Here is a 21,963-nt window from a genome sequence, read left to right as displayed (position 1 = left end):
AACCGCATACTCTCGCGGATTTTCTTTACCGCCGCCTCAGCATTGTGCAAGTGTTCTTCCTTCACAGCATGATATACATCGATTCCGAGGTAGCAGAAAGACTCAGTCGCCCAGGGCACGGGCAACACCGCCAACCGTTCCAGAGGGACTCCAATAAAGCTCCCCAACGGAAACATGCTTGATTTGCTGGGATTAACCGCTATGCCGGACAACTCCGCATACTTTTCCATGACCTCTAAAATGTACTGGAGGTTTTCCTCCGGACACCTCAGGTACAACAACAGGTCGTCAGCATATAGGGATATCAAATGGTTCTCTCCTCCCACCTCGATGCCAACCAGGTCATATTGTTGTCTGAGGTACACCGCCAGGGGCTCCAGGGCCAATATGTACAGCATCGGGGACCAGGGGCATCCCTGTCTGGTGCCTCTGCTAAGTCGCCACCTTTTGGATATCACAGATCCCGTGCGCACCCTGGCCAGTGGCTCGCTGTACAGCAGTTTCGCCCACCTCACATAGCCAGGCCCAAACCCGTACCTCTCCAAGGCCGCCAGCAACCACGGCCACCTCACTGAATCAAATGCCTTAACTGCATCTAGGGACACCACCACCATCTCTTCATCGCTTCTATTCCCCTCTTCAATCACTCGGTGAAGTCGCCTGTGATTGTGAGTTATGTTCCTGTTGGGGACATAGCCCGTCTGATCCGGGTGTATCAGTTTACTGATGACCCTACGTAGCCTGTTGGCCAGGACCGCCGTAAGGATCTTGCTGTCCTGGTTCAGCATCGACAGCGGCCTATAAGATCCACAGCTTTGTCGGGGTTTATTAGGCTTGGGGAGCGGCACTATCAGCGCCTCTCTGAGCGTTTGCGGTAACCGACCCTTCTCGAAAGATTCATTGAACATTTCTAGCATCGGGGGGAGTACCTCTGCTCCATACACTTTATAAAACTCACTAGGGAGTCCGTCCGTGCCCGGGGTCTTACAAGTGGGCAATCCCTTCACTACCTCCTCCAGTTCCTCTAGTGTAATAGGCGCGTCCAGCTCCTCTCTTTCTTCCTCACTAATCCTGGGCAGCTCTATGTCTTCCAGTGTAGTTCTGATCTCTGCCTGATTTTCTCCCCCTATATCCTCATACAGTGCTTTATAGTAATCAAGGAAGGCTGCATTAACTCCTTCTTGGGTGTCCACCTCCTCTCCGTCCTCTCTAATCATCATCCTGATCGGGGTCCTAGGGATTTCTCTCTTATATAGCCATGCCAGTAGGCGGCCAGTTTTGTCTCCACCCGCATGCTGCCTCTCAACATATTTTCTATAGTTAAGGTTACAAAGCCTCTCCCAAAGCTCCGAACACCGCTGCTGCAGCTCAAGTACTAGGTCTGCATCCCCTCCTGCCTTGCTACATTCGCGCTCCAGTTGTCTCTCCGCCTTCTCTAACTCCATCAGAACCCCACCCTGCAGGCCCTTCGACTTGGAAATAGCGTCCCCCCGTAACACCACCTTGAATGCCTCCCAAAGTGTGCCCGCCGAATCTACACTGCCCGTGTTAACCTCAAAGTACCGCTGGATCGCCTCCCTGATGTCCTCCCTAAAAACCGTGTCCTTAAGCGCCTCCGCACGGAGGCGCCATGTAGGTATTCGTGCACGAGGGCGGCCATACTGCCAGGTCAGCACCAAGGGCGAGTGGTCCGATAGGACCCTTGCTTTATATTCAATTTGAGTGGTCGCCAACACCACTTCTGACGTGGCAAAAAAATAATCCAATCTCGTGTGTAAGCGCTGTGGGGCAGAGTAGTGAGAGTACTGCGAGGTACCAGGGTATTTCAATCGCCAAACATCCGCCAGCCCAAAGTCGCCCAGTAACGTCTGTAGTACTCTGGCCGCCGGGGTGGGCCGATCAATCCTATCATCGGACCTATCAGCCCTTGGGTCGAGAACACAGTTAAAATCCCCTCCCCAAATGATCGCTCCCCCCACACATGTGCCCAGACGGGTGCATAGGGTCCTGAAGTATGCGGCAGCATTCTGATTGGGGGCATATGTGTTAATAATGCAAACCTCTCTATCCTCCACCAGGGCTCTGAGCATAACCAACCTGCCCTCCGTGTCCACCTCCTGCCACGTGACTCTGAACGGAACGTGAGGTGCTACCCAGATTAGCACTCCCCTGGCATAGGCAGAGTACGGGGAGCCCACCACCATGCCACTCCACTTTTTCTCAACCAGTTCTAACTTGTGTCGGTTCAGGTGTGTTTCTTGCAATAGTGCGATGTCAATCCTCTGCCTTTTGAGGTACAACATAACTTTATTCCTTTTTAAATAACTATTAAGTCCCCTGACATTCCAGGTGACAATCTTAAGGTCTCCCATGGCAAGCTCGTTCCCCCCTGCCTCCCATGTAGCGACCCCCAAACGCCCCCATGACACAGATAGCGTTTTGGTCCAGTAACTCCTCATATAAGCTCAAACTCCCTTCAACTATATATACAACTAAACCCCAACTCCCCTCCCCTCCCCCCGCCCGTGCCTTCCCCAACATCACACACCCCAACTGCTGCCCAGCTCCAGCTTCAGAGCTCAGGTACCCCCACATCTAGCTCCGCAAACACCGATCGGCGAACGGAGCCCAGTAGGGTGAGGTCACCCTAGTGGTCACCCAACTAAAACTATTGTGGGGTAGAGAGTATCGCCCCGTAAGGCTCCCGATCAAATAAAATTTCACAGTGTCCTGACAAATAGTGTCATCTGACCTTCTTTACCGAAAGTGTCACACCGACTATATTCAAGTCCCACGAGCCACGCCATCTTGCGACGCCATGTTATGATTCCCGTGTCTCTTCCGAGCCCTTTCTGGGCCGAACTTCTGGTTCCTGGGGGCATCCATGCGCATCGAGCCATCCCATGGCATCCTCCGGAGTTTCAAAAAACAAGGTTTTATGTGCATCAAAGACCTTCAATTTTGCAGGATAGAGTAACATATATTTGGGGCCCGCTTCTCTCAGCCTCCGCTTTACAGACCCAAAGTTCATGCGACTACGCTGTACAGTCAAAGTATAATCTGGATAAGCCGTGATGTTTGCCGCTCCTCTCGTGATCGTCCCTCCTTTGCGGAAGTATTCCAGTATCCTCTCCCGGTCGCGGTAATTAAGGATTTTGGCGATCACAGGCCTAGGCGGGTTCCCGGGAGGTGGCCTCCTAGTTAGGGCTCTATGTGCTCTTTCTACCGCAAATCCTTGAGATAGGGCCCCTCCAGATATCTCCTGTAAGAGCATGGATTCGATGAAATCCGTAGGGTCACGGCCCTCCATCCCCTCCGGTAGGCCCACGATGCGGATGTTATTGCGGCGGGCTCGTCCCTCAACCTCCTCCGCTCTGCTCTCCAGGTTGCCCATCCTTTGTGTCAGGGCATGCAAGTCGGCCTTATGAGTGGCACAATCTGCTGTATTCGGGCCAACTTCTTTTTCGAGGGCCTCCGTGCGCTCCGCCAGGGTCCGGACATCTTGTCGTAGCAGATTAACGTCCTCTTGGACCTCTCCAACCTTGCGATCCAGTGCAATCTTCAGTTCCGTAACGGCCAGTTCCAACTTGGATTCCCAGGCCGCCCTCAGATCCACAATCGCCGCCAGGATTTCTTGGTTGGTGCACGAAGATGTCGTGCCACTCCCAGCCAGCGCTTCCTTACTTTTGGTAGTGTCCTGGCTCGGGGGAGTTCTAGGGAAGTCATCTAAGGTAGGCTGTTTCCCCTTCGGCCGCACCGGCCTGTTCGACATGGCTCAGAAAATCGATCGGTTGCTAAAGTAGCAAGTTTGTGTACAGTGCACCGTCACAGCTAGGCCACCGCACAACTCGCCTCTATTCCAGTCCCGGGCCCCGGTCGGCCATTTTGGGTCACCCTTTGTTCGCTGAGTCTTTTAACTCATAGCCACCGATCTCCGTCGCTGTTAATCCGATTCTCTCCAAAAGTTCACAATGCGTGGCCAATACCTTCACACACCATCCTGTGTATCGTCGGTGGTCAGCGATACGTCGTACCGCACATATTTGCCCGGATCGTTGCAGGATCTCGGGAGCTCCTCCAGGATGCGTCCTCCTACATGGCTCTCGTAGCCACGCCCCCAAGTTAATAAACAATGTTTATTTGAACTTTGAATCTGTTGTCTCTGTCTTGCTTCAGGATGCCTTCACAAATGGTGTCAGAGGGGGATGCGCCTCAATTGATACAACTTGGGGGACCTTACAATTTGAGAAGCTAAGTGGCAGAGCATCAGACCCATCAGTTGCCAGAAAGGGTTCTATTGGGTTTGATATTTGCAGTAGGAGGTAGGAGATTATTCCCCCAGGTGCAAGAAGACCTACTGATTTGATCCTAATTCCGACCCCTGATACATATATTAGACTAGCACTAAATATGGGCTGGCATGGAGGTTTGGAATTGATGTATTAGCCGGAGTTATAGATGCAGACTTCAGAGGTGATGTTAAGGTGTTATTCAAAAATCATGGGAAGGATCCATTCCAAATCCATCAAGGGGAAAACATTGCTCAATTGGTACTCGAGAAAGCAATGTTCCCTCGGGTTAAGGAGGAACCGGGTAAATAGGGAACAGATAGGGGTACTCGAGGTTTTGGAGAGGCAGATTAAATTCCTGTTATAAATGCCTACACTCCCCATGTCATACGGGAGGTGCTTCCATAATCCTCTTATTAGTGCCTACATATCAACATGCCCCATGTCATACAGGAGTTGATTTCCAGTTCCTTTTATAAATGCCTACATGCCAACATCTCCCAACTCATACAGGAGGTACTTCCTCACTCCAGTTATAAGGGCATACATGCCAACATGCCCCATGTCGTACGGAAAACACTTTTCAGGTCCTGTTATAAGAGCCTACATGCCAACATGCCCCATGTAACATGGGAGACGCTTCCCTGATCCTGTTATAAGTGCCTACATAACAGGGGAGATGCTCCCTGGTCCTGTTATAAGTGTGTACACCCCAACATGCCCCATGTCAAATGGAAAACGATTCCCCAGTCCTGTTATAAGTGCCAATATGCCCCATGTCACATGAGAGATGATTCCCAAGTCCTGTTGTAAGTGCCTACATAGCAAATTGACACATGTCATATGGGAGACGTGTCCACAGTCCTGTTATAAATGCCTGTATGCCAACATGCCCCATGTTGTATGGGAGACTCTTCCCGGGTCTGTTATAAGTGCCTGCATGCTGACATGTCCCATATCATATGGGCAACACTTTCCCAGACCTGTTATAAGTGCCTACATACCAACATACCCCATGTCACATGGGAGATGATTCCCAAGTCCTGTTATAAATGCCTACATGCCAACATTCCCCAGTACTGTTATAAGTGATGTGATCATTCACAGGATCTCATCACTTCTCCCCAGAGGGGAGCCCATCCCGGGAAGGCTAGGAAGGTGAGGCTGCTATCCAATAATCCCCCTAGAGGTGGTAAAAAACGGAGGGACCTCACAGGGAAAGACTCCCTTTCTGGTATTCCCTTTCTGTTCAGGCAAACCCTAACCTCTCACCCACTTTAAGACTTCCTCAAAGTGTTATCAGCCCATTTGAAAGCACTACTCTGTATTATAGATTTATAGATATATAAGAATTATAATACACATTATTTAATTTATATTGTTTGACAAATTACTACTGATACGCACATGGCATCTATTTTATTTTTGTATTTATTGGTCGTTTATATAGCGCTTATACATTAACAAAAAAGTTTCAAAGCTCTTCAACGCAGGGAGGGTGAGAACAAAGATTAACATTCTTAATAGGTACTGCTATAGTCAGAACAGGCAAGTTCTATGCGTTTAGTTGTGCAACATAGGACAGGAGCAATAGAAACTGTTCCAACATATGACAACACATATTGCACGTGCCTGACGGTCGTTGCAATAAGGCAAGAGCTATACATGAAGAAAAGAGTGAGAGGGGGGGTGTAGGGTAAGTCAAACAGAGCAAATAAGTGCAAGGGAAACATAGAAGAAGAGGAAGGGGTGGAAAAGGAGGGGGAGAGGGAGGCATACTATGCACAACCAAACTAAGTGGCAGCAGATGTAAGAAACACCTACATTCGAGTTTTAATCAAGTCACACTAAGCACATGAACTCAAAGTGAGCGCTGATGTAAAGTCACAGGGAAACGAAATTAGGAAAGCTGTCTACTCACAAGTTAGTCTGCATGTGTACTTTGAGTTACTGGTGGGCCAGGCCCCAAGTGCAGATGAAATCAACAGGATGTGGAGAGGTGGAGATTGAGAAATGCGGGGGGGGTTGCGGGCAACCAGTCCAAACAGTCCCACCAGTCCCACACAGGCTCAGGCAGGAGCCTTCGTGTGGGCCTTTGTCAGTGAGACGGCTAGGCCCAAATGGGCTGACAAGGTTGTTTTTGCTGTAGCACGACATCTGGGGCAGGCCCACAAGGCGAGATTTGTATTTCAGCCACACTGGTTAAATTAGGTGGGCATCCATGCCCCTCGACGGAGCGCTCCATTTCGATTTTTAAATAAGGCACCAATGAAAAATAGGGCCCAGGAGGGCTTACTTAGTGCCTGGAGGGTCCCAAAAATGCTACAGTAGCCTTGAGGTCTTCATGAGATTGCAGGGCTGCTTCTGAGACAGAGCGGAGGCAGTGAAGATGTCTAGTGACCAGGTACACTAATGCAACACACTATACAGAGTGAACTGTCTCTCTTTCATGCTAAAGTTATTATACTTGCCACTTTTACATTAAACTTGCAATATTCATAGCTTTGGTTGGGAAAAATTACCATGCCACGTGTCATGCTGGAGATGCTCATCCAGTCCTTATTGTTTTCCTTGCATTGTGGGATTTGTAGTTTTGCTTTTCTCATTATAACTCCAAGAACTGCAAGTCACAGAACTTAAAGAAGAAAACAGAACCTGGGAATCATCTCCTGATGAAATGGGGAATGTTGGCATGAGGGTACTTACAACAGGATTATGGAAGCACCTCCCATATGACATGGGGCATGTTGGCATGTAGGCACTTATAACAGGACCTGAGAATAATCTCCCGTATGACATGGGACATGTTGGCATATATGCACTTATAACAGGAACAGGGAAGCGTTTCCCATATGACATGGGGCATATTGGTATGTAGGCCCTTATAACAGGACCCGGGAAGTGTCTCCCTTATGATATGGAACATGTTGGCATGCAGACACTGTGGTACGTCAGAAGCAGGAGTCGGACACAAAGGTGGCATTTTGGCTATAGACTTTTATCTTAAATAACAAAAAGAACAGCTGCCTTTCCCTGGCTCTAAATGGAAATCCGTACCTAAAGTAAAGATTACTGGGTGCTCGTCGTCAGGATGAATGTCCAACCAAAATAACTGTGCTCTGTCCCAAAAATCCCCTCTGACCCTACCACTAAACGAAAGAAATAACTAAGCAAGCAAGGTCTGGAGGATGACTGCCTCCTACTGAAATAGTGGCCCAGAATCATGTGACAAATAACTAGAGAATAGTTCGAGTTCAAATGAAGGGCTAGGATAATGACTCATCAAGTTTCAACTGTGACGACAGTCTCTAATACACTGGTGGTAATTCAACATAAACAACACTCTTCTGATATTGAACATCCTTTCAGGCATGACTCTGTACTCTGTTGCTGTAGTGTCTCATTTAACAGTCAGGAGAATAGCCCCCTTCTCCTGGTACAATGTAGGCGTTCTTCAATATCAAACAATACTTTTCAAGAGCCCTTGTAGCTCCTTCCAAACTCCTTTTAGGGTGAACTGAAACTCCTCCTTTTCCTGGTCTCTCCCCCACTAAAGAGGCTTCGTTACGTCGCCTTTTTGAACTCGAGTGTCTCTCAAACAAGCACTGAGATTAAAAGGGCCGCTACGACTAGAAAGGTCAGTCCTGACGTGATCTTCTTCCTTCTCACTTTTAGTGGTGATTCTTAAACGAGGGAGGCCAATCTGATTGCTTCTTATGTTTTTCTCTCTTATATCACACTCACGGTGATGAAGGGAATCACTCCCATTGTAGTTGATATTTAACTTTCTATTATCACACTCTCTGAGGGGGGAGATCACTACCATTGCTTCTCACAGTGACTTTACATTCACCACCCCCTCTGAGACAAGGGATAGCCTTCTTATTTGTATTTACACTTGAGTTACATTGTTGGTAGTCACACAGAGAAGGGAGATTCAACCTCTATATACTAAGAGGTTGAGAACAGTAAAATCAATAAAAGTACAGGGCATGTACAAGTATTTTCTGAAAATACTGGGACGAGGAAGAGCACTCAAGGAAACATATTGATTGTTTACCCACTAAGTACTTAGACGAGGAGGCCTCTAGGAAGGGTGAAGATGGGCCAAAGGAAACGGGAAGGACTGTGATCGTACGCTGGGGATGACTCAGCCTATTTGTATAAAAGGAGATGAAGGACTACCTGAATTGAGCAGCACCAGTTGTACAGCCTGGAGACCATGTAATACGGGAGATTATTATCAGGTCCTATTATAAGTGCCTACGTGCCAACATGCCCCATGTCATATGGGAGGTGGTTCCATAATCCTGTTGTAAGTACCCTCATGCCAACATTCCCCATTTCATCAGGAGATGATTCCCAGGTTCTGTTTTCTTCTTTATGTTCTGTGACTTGCAGTTCTTGGAGTTATAATGAGAAAAGCAAAACTACAAATCCCACAATGCAAGGAAAATAATAAGGACTGGATGAGCATCTCCAGCATGACACGTGGCATGGTAATTTTTCCCAACCAAAGCTATGAATATTGCAAGTTTAATGTAAAAGTGGCAAGTATAATAACTTTAGCATGAAAGAGAGACAGTTCACTCTGTATAGTGTGTTGCATTAGTGCACCTGCTCACTAGACGTCTTCACTGCCTCCACTCTGTCTCAGAAGCAGCCCTGCAATCTCATGAAGACCTCAAGGCTGCTGTAGCGTTTTCGGGGCCCTCCAGGCACTAAGTAAGCCCTCCTGGGCCCTATTCTTTATTGGTGCCTTATTTAAAAATCGAAATGGAGCGCTCTGTCGAGGGGCATGGATGCCCACCTAATTTAACCTGTGTGGCTGAAATACAAATCTCGCCTTGTGGGCCTGCCCCAGATGTCGTGCTACAGCAAAAACAACCTTGTCAGTCAATTTGGGCGTAGCCGTCTCACTGACAAAGGCCTACACGAAGGCTCCTGCCTGAGCCTGTGTGGGACTGCTGGGACTGTTTGGACTGGTTGCCCGCAACCCCCCCCCCCATTTCTCAATCTCCACCTCTCCACATCCTGTTGATTTCATCTGCACTTGGGGCCTGGCCCACCAGTAACTCAAAGTACACATGCAGACTAACTTGTGAGTAGACAGCTTTCCTAATTTCGTTTCCCTGTGACTTTACATCAGCGCTCACTTTGAGTTCATGTGCTTAGTGTGACTTGATTAAAACTCGAATGTAGGCGTTTCTTACATCTGCTGCCACTTAGTTTGGTTGTGCATAGTATGCCTCCCTCTCCCCCTCCTTTTCCACCCCTTCCTCTTCTTCTATGTTTCCCTTGCACTTATTTGCTCTGTTTGACTTACCCTACACCCCCCCTCTCACTCTTTTCTTCATGTATAGCTCTTGCCTTATTGCAACGACCGTCAGGTACGTGCAATATTTGTTGTCATATGTTGGAACAGTTTCTATTGCTCCTGTCCTATGTTGCACAACTAAACGCATAGAACTTGCCTGTTCTGACTATAGCAGTACCTATTAAGAATGTTAATCTTTGTTCTCACCCTCCCTGCGTTGAAGAGCTTTGAAACTTTTTTGTTAATGTATAAGCGCTATATAAACGACCAATAAATACAAAAATAAAATAGATGCCATGTGCGTATCAGTAGTAATTTGTCAAACAATATAAATTGAAAGTGTAATGTTGACATGTGCATGAAGTATGTTTCCACAGCTGCGCTCCATCTGTGTTCAGATGCACTGCCATTGCATGGCTAGCGCTATCCTGCTTTGCATTTTCACAGACAGTAACATTTCTCAGTCGGTTGAGCGCATGCATTGATTGATGCATAACCTGCTTCTCACAGTTTCGAATCAAAGTCTTGTTGTCTCCAATGTATCTCATTCTAAGGTTATTATAAAATAAAAATGCAATAGCTTTTATTTTTGGTGACATCTATGAAAACAAAATCTAAAACCCATAGTGTGTGTTGAGCTAGTGATTGAAACAAGCACCAGAAAAGACAACAGTTTTGGCTTTTGTGTAAGCACATAATAGGCATTTTCTAGGTGAAGCCATAATGGAAATAATTGGCCATAAAATGAGAACAGCTGGCAAATGGTAGTACCTGGGCACATTATGGCAGGACCATGCAAACATTTATCTAATGCCCATACAAGATCCAACACTGTTGGCTTTCGAAATGCTTGCTATAGCAGGAATTCAGTGCAAGGAGCAGATGCAAGGGCAATCATGTTGTTTATAATCAAGTGGCTGAAAGCACATTTTATTAAGGCATGTTCATTACACCAGAAGCTGTTTTATAGTGCAAATAAGCAACTAACCTATAGAAGACTACTCGAAACGCACAGAGCTATCTCAAAGGGATCTCAGAAAGCACATAGCTGGCTCAAACAGATCTCAGAAAGCACAAAGCTATCTCAAAGAAATCATAGATAGCACAGAGCTAGCTTAAAGAGATCTCGGAAAGCACAGAGTGAGCTCAAAAGATCTCAGAAAGCACAGAGCTGGCTCAAAAGATCTCAGAAAGCACAGAGCTGGCCCAAACAGATCGCAGAAACCACAAAGCTAGCTCAAAGAGATCTTGGAATGCTCAGAGCTAGCTCAAAGAGATCTCAGAAAGCACAGAACGAGCTCAAAAGATCTCAGAAAGCACAGAGCGAGCTCAAAGAGATCACAGAAAGCACAAAGCTAGCTCAACTCGGAAAGCACAGAGCAAGCTCAAAAGATCTCAGAAAGCAAAGAGCTAGCTCAAAGGATCTCGGAAAGCAAAGAGCAAGCTCAAAGAAATCATGGAAAGCACAGAGGGAGCTCAAAGAGGGGGATGTGTTTTGGACGGGGCGGGGAAGGTAGTGGGCGGGATGTCTATAGGAGTTAGTATGGCCATGTGCAGCCAATGGGTGGGAAAATAAGTAAACAACACCCACAGGCTGTGTGTCCCTCCTCAAATCCCATTTCTCACCTGTCTTCACTTCCCATTTTAATGATCTCAGTTTATAGGCAGCGCTTGCATCACCACCTAACAGGCGAAATGAATAAGGAGACAATTCAGGACACAGTAAGGCAAATGTTAAGATCTAGGATGCTTTTGGGTGTGGGTGGACCGCTTGTCTGATCAACGTTTGTGTTTTGATTTTGTTTCAGCTGCACAGAATTTCAGCACCAGCCTAGCCGACCTCCCAATCAACCCACTGCAAACGCTCGCCATCGTTGCCTTCCCACCATGCTGGGTCGGGGTCAGCCAGTCGAACGCCAACCTGATACTCGTTTCTAAAAACAGTTGTAAGTATCACATTTGTATTTGTATTTGTATTTGTTTATTATTTGTATCACGCACCAAACCCTGAGGTAACTGGGGGCTTGAAAAACGTAGAGGTTACATACATAGTATGGCAGGCAAGTTACAATCAAATGGCAATAAATGGGACCCTGGTTACCAGTGGGTCAGATAATAGGGGATGTTGTGCAGGATTCAAGCTAAACACAAGGTGAAGAACAGTAACATAAATAGACAGTGATCGGGAAACATTTTGATGGCATCTTAGTGATGAGGCATGTTGCTCAGCCAGTTTTTTATTCTGCCTTTGAAAGTGAGGAAGGAGGCTTCCTGTCTAAGAGGGATGGGAATGGGGTTCCATCGTTTGGCATCTTGGACAGGGAAGCTGGCTCCTCCGGCTGTTTTTAGATTGAACCTTGAAGCCACCAGGCTTTAGGAGAGAGAAGATCTGGTGGTACGTGTGGGTTGGTGTTTGCACATTTTGTCTGCCAGATATTTAGGGGCTGAGTTTGTACGGCATTTATGTGTGATGGCCAGGGTACGTAGTGTGATTCTGTAGCAGATGGGCAGCCAGTTGGCGTTGTGTCTGTGAGTGGATATGCAGCAGGATCTAGGGAGACTAAGTGCTGCTCTCAGTGAGTTATTTTGGAGTACCTGAAGGCTATTTAAGTTGTGTTCAGAGGAACCAATGAATAATGTGTTGCAGTAGTCAAGTTTAGATAAAGCGAGTGCTCCAACTAGCGTTAGACAGCTGTTTGTGGATAATGACATTCTGGTTCAAATGTATATGCACTTATGGCCAATGTGCTTGTCCAAGCAAGATAAATGGACAGTGTGTAAATCTGAAGTAGTAAAAAAGGGTTTTGCCAGGTCAGGAGGAAAAAATAAGCTGAATGCCCCTTCAAAACAAGCCCAACACAAGCTGACTCCCACTCAAATAAGCTGAAAAAACAAGCGCACCTCTAAACACTGTGGATAGGTCTGAAAAGTAAGAAAAATAACACAATGACGCAAACATACATAGAGAGAACACAGGCATAATATTTTATTAAAATTGAATTTGATTTTTCTGATAGCTAGTATTTTCATTTCTTGTATGTGTGTGACTTATAAAAGCATATCATTGGCTTTTTGTGTTCTTCACGTCTCTGGTCCTGCGTCCAACTGGTCCTTGATTAGTCGCTCTCCTCTGATCCTTGGCTTTCTTGCATACGTGCCAGGTAGCTCAATGCCATGCGTGACACTCAGCCAAATAATGCATTTCCTGTTGAATGCTGTGACTGGTATTTTTGTTCTAACAATTATAAGTAAGGGCCTACAAGTACCAGCATGCAAAGTGAAAATACAGGACTGGCTCATTGCATCAGGCATGATAAGGGGCCCACCACTTGGCAGCAATGCCCTTGTGAGCTGCTCCTCTTGTCTGTCATCCCTCTGGTCCTTGACTCCCTTGTGAGTCACTGCTCCTCTTGTCAGTCGCCCTCCTGGTCCTGGGTAAACTGGTTGATCGCTCTCCTCTGGTCTTTCGTCCATGAGGTCCATCAGCTCTCTGGCATAGCTCTACAACTTTTGTGTCACCAATGTGATGTTGAGCGGCTGCAACGCAGTCAGCGCGACTGTTAGGATGGGGCCTTGATGGGCCATGAGCAGCGTGCAGCGCAGCAGGGTCGCGGGCACAGAAAAGACACGACCACAGGGTTGGATGCATAAACCCGGACTGGCGTTCTAACGCCAGTTCCGGTGGTACCTTTATTTCCGGTGTGTCACGTGACCCGGAACTAACTGGGCACGTGACACCACATTCCTCCCCAACTTGGAGGTGTTTGCACTATTATCTAACATCAACAATAATAACTGGACATTAACATGTTCAGATGCCTTGTTTCATTGGAGTTCATCTCAGCGGGTTTTTTGTAGGTACACTCCGTCCACTACGTATCCTTGGAGACGGGATGACGGTCTGGGCTTTTCTCTCAACAGGTATCGGGTGCTGCCTCTCCGCGGCGGTTCCGCTCTTGGGCTCACAAGTTCAGTCTGGTCGTCGTGCTGGTGTGGTATTTCAGGGACTCCTGGCGTGGCAGGGCCTCTGGGCGACGCCTGGTCTCGGGGCGTGTGTTGCACCATCGTTTCCCTTCTCGGGGACCCTGAGTGCTCTTCCCATAGTTCGGGTGGTACTCTTCGGAAGTGTCACACGTTTCTTGTCACGGTTTCACTCCCTCGGGTAGCAGTGACCACGTTGTGGTTCGTTGTGCTGACTGTCCATGGTTGGAGCTCAAAATTGAGGGACATCTTTTTGGGCGTTGCTCTGTTTTTGACAATAACCGTATCGCCCGGTGTTAGCACTCTGTGACAGGCTCGCCTGGCGATGCTTTCTTCTTGTTCGTTCTGCCTCATTCGCATGGCATCTATGGCTGGGATGTCTGGTTCGGGAGCTACCCACTGAGGGTGTATGGGAAGTTCTGCCTGTATGGGTACTCCGAACATGAGGGCCGCGGGGCTGATGCCGGTGGATGAGTGTGGGGTTTGCCTGTGCATTCTTAGGAATCGATATACGGCCTTCAGCCATGGGTGTCCTTTCACTTTTGCGATTCGAATGACCTTATTGAGCGACCCCATGAATCTTTCTGCATTGCTATTCGCTTGGGGCCATCTTGGGGTGATTTTCTGGTGCTTCACGTTGATGTCCTTAAAGAATTCTCGCAGTTCTTGGCTGGTGAATGATGGGCCGTTGTCGCTCTTCACCTTCCTCGGGATTCCATGGGTCGCGAAGATTTTTTCTAGTGTGAGGATTGTGGTCTCGGTGTTAGTGGACGCCACGTGTTCTACTTCCGGATACCTGCTGAACTCGTCAATCACAACGAGCAAGTATCCTTCGCCGGCGATTGTACAATGATCCATGCTAACTGCGTCCCACCTCTTGTTACTTCTTGGAGAGCTGCTGATGGGATCCAGGTTTTCAGGTCTCCTGGAGGCTTGGCAGGCTGCGCAGAATTCCACCAGTTCAACTACTCTTTGTTGTATGTTGGGCATCCACATTCTGGACTTGAGGTATGCCGTTGTTTTGACGATGCCTTGGTGTCCGCTGTGGGCCAACCGGAGGGCTCTCTCCTCAAGCGACGCCGGTAGCACAATGCGGTGGCCTTTTAGGAGTACTCCCTCGGGGGCGACCGAGAGTTCATGACGGATTCCAAATAGTGCTCAGAGTTTTGCCTGAGCTGAGGCGGTGCGTTGGGCTATGGACATGAGGTAGTTCTTCCAGTTTCCTGACTGGATGGCAGTAGTGGTGTGTTGTAGGATGGAGTCTGCTTCTGTCTCACACGCTACTTCTTGTAGTGTTAAAGCTCTAGGTCGGGCGCATGCAATCATGACATACATGTTAATTGGTTTCCTTTGCATGGCGTTGACCCCCTTCCGTGGCAGGCCTCGGGTGGCGGGACAAGTAATCAGCTGGTTTATCTGTCCCTGGGCGATAGTCCACCTCTATGTTATAGGGCTGCAGCTGCAGCATCCATTTCTCAATGCGTGCTGGTGGGTGAGGAGCAGATCCTCGGAATATCGGGATCAGGGGCTTGTGATCCGAGAACACCTTTGCTTGCTTACCTAGCAGGTATACCTTGAAATGACGGCATCCCCATAGTATAGCTAGGGCTTCTTTCTCTATGTGCGCATAGTTCTGTTCGGGTTTGGTGAGTGCTCGGCTGGCGAATGCAATGGGGAACACATTTTCTTTGTTGTCTGTTTGGGTCAGTACCGCCCCTAGGCCGACCGGGCTGGCATCAACGAGGAGTTCAGTGTGCCTTTCTACTTTGAAAAATGCCATGGTTGTTGATGCGGACAATGTGTCCTTAATTTGCTGGAATGCCTGTTGGTGGGTCACTGTCCACTCCCATTTTTGGTCCTTCTTGGTTAGCTCTCGGAGTGGGCTTGCAATGTTGGCAAGGTCTGGAATGAAACGCGCACAGTATGTTGCCATTCCCATAAAACTTCTCACCTCCGTGACCGACTCGGGTGCTTTGGTGTTCTGTATGTTGTTGACTTTGGACGGGTCAGGGGATACCCCTTTGGCGCTGAAAATGTATCCGAAGAAACACAGTTCCTCCTTCGCAAACTCACACTTTTCTGCATTTAGTGTTAGACCTGCTGCTTCTAATCTGTCTAAGACTGCTGCTAAGCGTTTGTGGTGCTCCCTTTCGTTTGACGCGTACACAAGAATGTCGTCGCTGATGTTTGTGGTGCCGTCTAGGCCCGTGATGACCCTGCGGATTTCGTGTTGGAATACCTCTGCGGCTGACGATATCCCAAAGTTAAGCCGCTTGTATCTCATTAGTCCGAGGTGGGAGGAGAACGTGGTGATGTACCTGGATTCTCTGGCTAATCTGAGCTGGTGATATCCCGATCTGAGGTCAAGTTTACTGAATACAGTGGCTCCTGTGAGGTCTACAATGAGCTCATCTATCGTTGGGGTTATGTGGCGTTCTCTTCCAATCGCTGCATTGGGAAGTCTCATGTCTATACAGATTCTTACCGCGTTAGGTTGCTTGGGTTTCTGGGCCACTACCATGGGTGATACCCACAGGGTCGGTCCTGACGTTCTTTCAATTATTCCAGCTTCTTCGAGTTTGGCCAGTTCCTTCTCCACTGCTTCTCTCAGGTGAAATGGTATCCGTCGGTGTCGTACGGCCTTTGGTTCTATGGTGGGGTCTATATGCAGCTTGAGGCACCCTATGCCTTGGAATAGTTTCTTGTGTTGTTGTAACAAGTCATCGAGTTCATTGTGTTGAAGGTCGAATGTGAAATGGATCAGCTTAAGTTTTTCTGCTGTCCGGCAACTGAGTAGTGTCTCGCAGCCGGCATCTACGACATAGATGCGCGCTCGGCAATTAGTGTTTTTGTGTGCGAAATCAGATTTGAAGGATCCTTTCACAGGTAGGGGTTTCTTGCACCCGTATGCATACAGTCGGACCTTCTTCTTGTGGAGTGTGGGCTTCGGGTGAAGTTTGCTGAATGCTGTTGCTGGCATTATGTTCACTGTTGCCCCAGTGTCAATGACTACTTTGAGTGGCTCCCCGTTGGAAAGGACTGTGCACGACGGCCTCTTCCTTTGTCGTGATCGGTGTGGTTCGACAGCGGATATGAGGTGTATTCGGTGTATCCTGTTGTTCCTTTTCTTCCGTCTCTCTTTTCTCTCAGGGGACGCACTGTCGTCGCTGTCGTCGCTATCACTCGTGTCCGGGGATCTTTGCGAATGGTCAACGGCTCTGGCTTTTCCTTTCTGGTTGTGTTGGTATCAAGACTCTCTTGTGCCGGTCGGGAGGGAGTCTCCTTGTCATTTCGGTTTGGCGGGTTTAGGCAGACTGCAGCATAATGATTGAGATGGTTGCATTTTCTGCACGTGGACCCCCATGCCGGGCAGGATTCTCCTTTGTGCCATGGGCCGCCACACCATTTGCATGCTTTGTTTCCTTCTTACGGCATATGTGTTTTCTGGCCATGTTTCGTGCGAGTGTTCTGGTGTTTGGATATGGCCGCGATGTCTTCTGTTGGCTTGGGGCTGTCAAGCGGCAGTCTTTGGATTGCTGCCTCGATCACCGCGACTTGATCTTCCGTCTGCTCATGGAGGCGCGCCATTTCCAGAATGCAGGACAGGCGCATGTTCCTCTCCGAGACTATAGCCCTTCTCAGCTTTTCCGAGGATATGCCATTGATTATTTGGAGGCGGATTGCGAACTCCTTGTCGGGGAACTCACAGCCGACTGCCATCTCGCAAAGGCGAGCATGAAATTTGTCTACAGTTTCTTTTTCACGCTGCCTGGCCAGGCAAAAGTGAAAGCGTTCATAGTCAGGGTTAAGATCTGGCCTAAACATATTCGTGAGTACGGCTTTGGCTGCGTCATAGTTGTTGTGGTCTCCACGGTCTGGGGTGGCGTTGAATAGGCGTAGGGTGGCAGCCCCAATGTTGAGCAGAAGAAAAGTTTGCTTCTTCTTTGCTATAGTGATGTCTCTGGCATCGAGGTGCATTTCGAACTGTTGTAGCCAGATTTCCCATCTGATGGCTGCTCCCGTGCTGAATGGGTCAAATGGCGGCATTAACGTGGTTAGCGCTGGGTCTGGGTGATCTGTGGTGATGCCTTTCCTCGCGGAAAAACTTGTGCTGGCCCTCGCGGGGCTGGATTCCTAGCTGGACATGTTGTAGGGGAGTGTTGTAAGTGGACGGGCACGTTAGTGAGGGTGGTTGTTGGGGCCCACTCACCGTTGCAGTTTGCTTCTTGCGTTGGCACTGGTCATTTTTGCGTGATGTGCGATGTGAAAGTTTCCAAAACTTCTCAGAACAACGCGAGAGAATATGCAGCCAAAGTTACTTCCCCTTTTCCAATGATAGTGTTCAGTGAGCGTAAGACATGCATCTCCCTTCCTCCATGCTGTAGTAGTGTTTGGGGATGGTTTGCAGGAGCTTTGATGATATGCGTGTACACGCGCGGTGAATTGGAACGTTGGGCAGGCTTCCCGCCGTTGCTGCAGCTGATGCGCGGGTGATTGAAAACACGCGTATGACACGCGGTTCGCGTAGTCGTTGTGATGCTGGTGGAGCGCGTATGATACGCGGCTCGCGTTGATGGTGTGGCCGACACGCGGCCTGGTGGAGCGTTCCGCTCCGGTGAGGGTTGATGAGGTTGACAATCCACGTGCGGCACGCGGATGCGTCGTTGGCTGGTCTGACCTGATTTTCCGCAGAGCAGCTCCGTTCCTTAGCTGCAGCCGGTGCAGGGCTGGCAGGTGCGTGTTGTGTCGCGCAGGTTCTTCCTACGGCCTCGTCGCCAGTGTGATGTTGAGCGGCCGCAACACAGGCAGCCCGACTGTTAGGATGGGGCCATGATGGGCCATGAGCAGCGCGCAGCGCAGCAGGGTCGCGGGCACAGAAAAGACACGACCACAGGGTTGGATGCATAAACCCGGACTGGTGTTCTAACGCCAGTTCCGGTGGTACCTTTATTTCCGGTGTGTCACGTGACCCGGAACTAACTGGGCACGTAACACCACAACCAAAGTGGGTGAAAACACCAGATTTTTTTTTAGGTGGGTGAGAGCCCTTTGACGTGAATGGGCAAATAGGGGGCTTGGAGGGTGAGTCTGCTGTTTGTAGGGAGGGTGACACCCACCAAAAGCATGTTCAGAGCTTTGCCCTCTGGTGATTGGCTCCCTGATGTGTTACTTATCTAGTCCATTACTCCTCTGGTGCTTGGCTCCCAGATGAATCACTCCCATCCGGTCTGTCGCCCTCCCTAATTCTAGGCTCCCAGGCAAGTCACTCTCCTCTGATCAGTCACTCCTTTGGCCCTTGGCTCCCTAATGGGTCACTCTTCTCAGGTCCTTGGCGGATCACTCTTGTCTGGTCCCCCGCTCCTGTTGTCCATCACCTCTCTGGTCATTGGGTCCCATGGGAGTTGTTCCTCTGGTCCATCAATTCTCTTGTGCTTGGTATGTTGCGCAGGGTTGGCTGTGTCAGCTGCTACTTGATAAAGCATGTACAGCCACATTGTACCATAATCCCACGTAAGACTGAGTAGTGCTGGAGTGTATTTAAGGAGTCAGCGGGCAGTCAGAAAGCTGGTCCCGGGAAACCCACTAGAAACTGTGGGCCCTAAATTTTTGTCATGGCAAAATCAACTGATTTAGCAACACTTATCCTAACATTACACAATAGAGCATCACAAGGCTTAAAAACTAAAGAATTCATATTTTGCACTGATTTAAGCAAATTAATTTGACTAACAGTAACTTGTCATTAGGTGGTCTGTTGAGCAAGATATGTTAAGAGTAACCACCTGAAAATAATTCTACATCCCACCCTAACCAACAACACAACTCTACACACACATCCACCACTGAAACACAGGTCACACAATGGAACACACACCACCCAAAGACATACGTCTACATTACATTTGCCCAAATGGCACACTAACCTGCCACCAATAAACCAACTGAACTCTCCACACTCCTTCAACACAACGTCAACAAACACCACAATCACACAACGCACGTTACTAACCTGGAGTGCACATTAATCACTGCTCCATATTACTCACAAAAACATACACATTTACAAAGAAACCTTTCCATGATTGTACGTTAGCCCCCTATCCCACCTCTTGCACATCTTGAAACTCCAAAAAACTATGAAAATTATAGACTGCGCCAAACAGACTCAATTACAGCTTACAGGGCGGGGAAACGAGTTTTCCTTATTCTCCTGCCTGGAACTACTCGGATATCCCCACATAACTTTGGTGACTGGCAGCAACAGGGGGGGGGGGGGGAATTAAATGTGGCCCTGCTCAGTTGAGTCCTCTGTAGTAGCACAGATTACATATATTGCCTAGGATCACACACTTTGGTTAAGCAGTGAAGCTGGGATTTTAACCTATGCTACAGTTTAGGCACCTGAACACGTACCTTTCAAGCGCAACTTGGCACAAACAGTTACATTTTAAGGTCTACAATAATGTCTTATAGAGCAGAGCTTATAGTCAAGTTTCTTGTGACTATGCATGAGAATGCCACCTTGTCCTGATTTTGCTTGGACTTCTTAAACCTTTAGGTTTCCTTAATTTCTAATGAGAAAGAAAAAAAAATACAAGTCCCAGAATCCAAAGGGAGAAACAGGACTGCATAGCCTTCTCACTCATGATCACATGACACTTCTGAGATCTGATAGTTTACTGAAAAAATTCACATATCTCACATTAAATCCACTTAGAATATATAAAACCTTAGAGAAACATGCTAAGCCAAAAGAATAATGTTCTAGCTTAATTGTCCACTTCCCAGAACGTAAACTAAGACAAGCTTGAGAAAAATATCTTCTTTTCATGCCACTGTAGGAATGTCACTTGGATACAGAGTGCATTTGTCACACACTCCCAGCATGCTGTTATGCATCCATTTATAGCAACCCTTTTTTTGTATATCAGACTTAGGGCCCGATTCATGGAATTTGTTGCATGGTTCAAAGTGACTTTTCACTGCCGACACAAACCCTGATTCATGGAACTGTGCAAAGTGTATTTTTGCAGTGCACAGTCAGTGCAGTCATTTGTGCAGTACAAAATGAGTTTGCACTGACTGTGCACTGCAAAAATACACTTTGCACAGTTCCATGAATCAGGGTTTGTGTTGGTAGTGCAAAGTCACTTTTCAGCAGTGCAAAGTCACTTCGAACCGTGCAAAAGATTCCATGAATCGAGCCCTTAGTGGTTTACCTTTAAAAAAGGGAAGTTTTATTTTAGGTGGAACGCTTTGTGCTAAAGTAATGAACCATAGAGGGTGGGGACTCCTTTCAGACCATTGGTCACAAAAGCCTAAACATGTGTACAAGAATGGCTGTGGCTGATAAGAGAGAAAGGAGTAATTGCAGGTTGTTAAAAGGCCACATGCAGCCCAGTACAGGCACAGGAGCTACCTGTGGCCTCCTATGACAATGGCAATAAACCAGAGCCGCAGGGTGTGTGTGACAGTGATTGGGGACGATCATGTATGATTACCCTGTGAATGGCCGGGCGCGCAGGGCCGGCGGACGTCAGCAGTTAAGCGCAACTATAAGCGCACAAAGGAGAAGATAAGCAGATAGAAACCGCAACAAACGACTTGGGAAAATTATCCGCTATATATAACTATAAAGTTTGCTGTGGCAATTTTACTTCCACTCAATCAACTGGTCAGGCCTCTCATTTTGGGCTGAAGGTGGGGGGGGGGTTCGCAGGGAGGGGGAGCGGGTATGGCATAGTGGTAAGCAGGGTGTGTGTGTGAGCAGCTTATGTAGCGTGCCCCCACTGAGAGTGTTGGTGCTACGACTTGGAAAAATTATACGTGACTTTGGACTAAAACAAGGCCAAAGCCGCGGACATGGCCGGGAGGCGCCTCCGCTTCCGGGTTCCTTGGAAAGGATGGACGTAGACCAGAGGGGGGCGTACAAGCCGTCGGACCACCTCATTTCATGATGACCGAGGCCCACTGCAAGGCATGGACACGTGTAGGAGTAGGGTCGGACTGGGGCATACAATAGGAGTGGGCCCCCAAATAGGAATGGCAATTCTTACTTTTCATAACAAACAGTTTGAATACTATTTAAGGGGGCGATTTGGGGGAAATTCTATTTAAGGGGGCGATTTGGGAAAAATGTGTTGCAAATAGTGCATTTTAAAGCACATGTGGTCACAAATCCTTGGGGAAAACTAGCAACTGCACTTAGCGGGGCTAACCCCTACCATGGCCCCCGTTTGCATACTACCAATAACATGTATACATTCCCATTCTCTGCTTACCCCCTAATGATAAGAGTCAGAGTCTTTCTGAAAGTTGGAAACATAAAATACATTTTATTGGAAAAGATTGGTCGCAGTAGTAGAGTCATCCTAT

General features: G+C 48.0%; 1 protein-coding gene across 1 annotated transcript in view; it reads left to right on the top strand.

Moving 5' to 3' along the window:
• UPK2 (uroplakin 2) overlaps positions 1-21,963 on the top strand; it is a 157,524-nt gene that overhangs the window by 51,699 nt on the left and 83,862 nt on the right. Inside the window, exon 2 of the mRNA XM_069614402.1 lies at positions 11,415-11,552. Within this exon, the coding sequence (XP_069470503.1) occupies positions 11,415-11,552 (138 nt within the window). The remainder of the gene's footprint in view (positions 1-11,414; positions 11,553-21,963) is intronic.

The sequence above is a fragment of the Ambystoma mexicanum genome, chromosome 9, assembly GCF_040938575.1.
Source record: "Ambystoma mexicanum isolate Mex_15411 chromosome 9, UKY_AmexF1_1, whole genome shotgun sequence".
Taxonomy (NCBI): Eukaryota; Metazoa; Chordata; class Amphibia; order Caudata; family Ambystomatidae; genus Ambystoma; species Ambystoma mexicanum.
This window is presented reverse-complemented; position numbering and strand designations above follow the sequence as displayed.